General features: G+C 59.9%; 1 protein-coding gene across 1 annotated transcript in view; it reads right to left on the minus strand.

Moving 5' to 3' along the window:
• The window catches only part of COL5A3 (collagen type V alpha 3 chain), a 45,372-nt gene that overhangs the window by 40,084 nt on the left and 3,007 nt on the right, over positions 1–2,281 (minus strand). The window contains 3 exon segments of the mRNA XM_008058175.1: positions 652–808; positions 884–1,073; positions 1,165–1,323. Coding sequence (XP_008056366.1) covers positions 652–808; positions 884–1,073; positions 1,165–1,323 — 506 coding nt within the window.

The following is a 2,281-nucleotide window of genomic DNA, read 5'->3' on the forward strand; positions in this document are numbered from 1 at the left end:
AGCCTTCCGAGTAGCTGGAACTACAGGCGCACGCTACCATGCCCGGCTAGTTTTTGATTTGTTGTAGAGATGAGTTCTCGTCAAGTGGCCCAGGCGGGTCTCGAACCCGCGGGCTCAGGCAATACACTCACCTCGGCCTCACAAAGTGCTGGGATTACAGGCTGAGCCACCGAGCCCGGCCTCTGTTTTTCTTTAGAGGCAGGGTCTCACTCTGTCACCCAGGCTGGAGTCCAGTGGCACGATCATAGCTCACTGCAGCCTCGAATTTCTGGGCTCAAGTGATCCTCCCACCTCTGCCTCCTGAGCATCTGGAACTACAGGCGCACACCACCAAGCCCAACTAGTTTTTTATTTCTTGCAGAGACGGAGCTCGCAGTGTTTCCCAGGATGGTCTCAAACTCCTGGGCTCAAGTGATCCGCCTGCCTCGGCCTCCCTAAGCACTGAGATGACAGGCTTGAGCCACTGTGCCCAGGAGTTCTACAATCTCACAAGCACACACCACAATTATGCACACAAGAGCCGCTCTCTTCCCTCAGCTTCCTGGGGCCAGGCTGAAGATTAACATCTTTCTCCTTCAGTCCCCTCCAGATTCAGGCTGTGGACAAAACGTCCGCCCTCTGCCTCAGTTTCCCACATCACTGAGCTCCTACCTCAAAAGACTCCTCCCCGAGGTCCTGGGTCCCCAGCACAGTGAGTCCAGCTGTGCTGATGAATCGAGGCCCCTGACCCAGCACGGGGGGCTGAGGGTCACAGTCCGCCACCAGGGTCACCATCCCACCATCTACGCTGACCGCCACACGGTGCCACCTGCAGGGGGACAGCCTCAGTGGGGGTGCCTCTCACCCCGCCCCCACAGACCTCAGCCACATTCCTTGTACTCACCTGCCATCTGTGAGGTTGACCTGCTGGGGGAGGGGGTGGAAGGGGCCACCAAGGAGGCCCAGAGCTGGCCCTAGAACCAGGCCCAGCTGCCGGACACCCTGCTCGTCGTAAACAGAGAGTAGGACAGACTGGCTGGCTGGCTGGCCCCGCAGAGTGACCAACACAGAGAAGTTCTCAGGGAAGCGGCCATCTGGGTGGACAGAGGCAATGGGGAAGCTTGAGTGGCCCAGCAGTGATCCAGCTTCCTGCAACATGATGCCCGGCTCCCTACCCTGACTCACCTGGGAAGAGCTCCCATGTGGGGACACTGAGCCTGGTGGCCTTGCCCACTCGGAAGGCCCGGTCACCCTCTGGAGCCCTCTGGGGACAGAAGCCAGGCCCCTCAGGGACCCCCGCCTGGCCCCCCCGCACACCAAGGGCCTCCAACACATCCACAGGGTCTGCAGCAGAGAGAAGCCGGGGGTGGGTGAGACAGTCGGGACAAGCCCAGGACCCCATGGCACAGGCTCAGGTTTGGGGGCTCAGCGTCGCCCCCCCAGCGGTGTTTGTGGCTTAGGAAGAAAAAGCAGGCCTGGCCCAGCACACCACCAACCCCCTCCACAGATGTTCCGGCCTCATCAGCCTGTTGACTCTGGTTTTTTTCCCTTGGTTTTTGGTGAGAAAAAAAGTTGACCTAGTTCTGGGATGAATCAAAGCTTCCTGGCCTGAGCCCCAGAGCTGGACGGTCCCCATCTCCCCACTCCCCCACACCAGCTCCCTGGGGCTGTTCCTGAGCCTGGAGCCCCCTTGCCAGGGGAAACCCATGTGGAGAGGAGGGGCTTCTTATGCGTGTTCTTCCCCCACTTCCTTCCTCTGACCTCCTTTCTCTGACTATCATCACCATGACCTCTTCCCTCTGACTCTCTTCACCATGACCTCCTCCCTCTGACCACCAGGTCTCCTGACTTCTTTCCGACTTCCTCCTCCACCACCATCACCATGATCTCCTGCCTTTGACCACTGCCACTTCAGCCCTCCTCCCTCTGACTACTTTCTCTGACCATCTCCACTAACGTCCCCTTCTGGTTGCCCTCTCTGACCCTCTGTTCTTCTTCTGCCTGACCCCAACCTCCTCCCTCTGACTCCCCCCCCATCCCCCTCTGCCTATCCCGGTCTCCTCCCTATTTCATCACCCTCTCCGACCGCCTCCTTCTGACTACCTCTCTCTGATAACCTCCTGACCGCCTCCCTCTGACCCTCTCCCTCTCTCATCACAGCGAAGGAAAGGACTGGTCTGGCTCAAGCAGATTCTAATCTAGGCCATCCGACTCCGACCAGCCCCACCCCGGCAGCCGGCCAGGGATAAATGGAACCACATGGCCCCGGGCAGGGGCAGGGGCAGGAGGAGGGGCTCCCCCC

Source organism: Carlito syrichta, unplaced genomic scaffold (genome assembly GCF_000164805.1).
Source record: "Carlito syrichta isolate Samal-C Ts95f unplaced genomic scaffold, Tarsius_syrichta-2.0.1 Scaffold303236, whole genome shotgun sequence".
Lineage (NCBI taxonomy): Eukaryota > Metazoa > Chordata > Mammalia > Primates > Tarsiidae > Carlito > Carlito syrichta.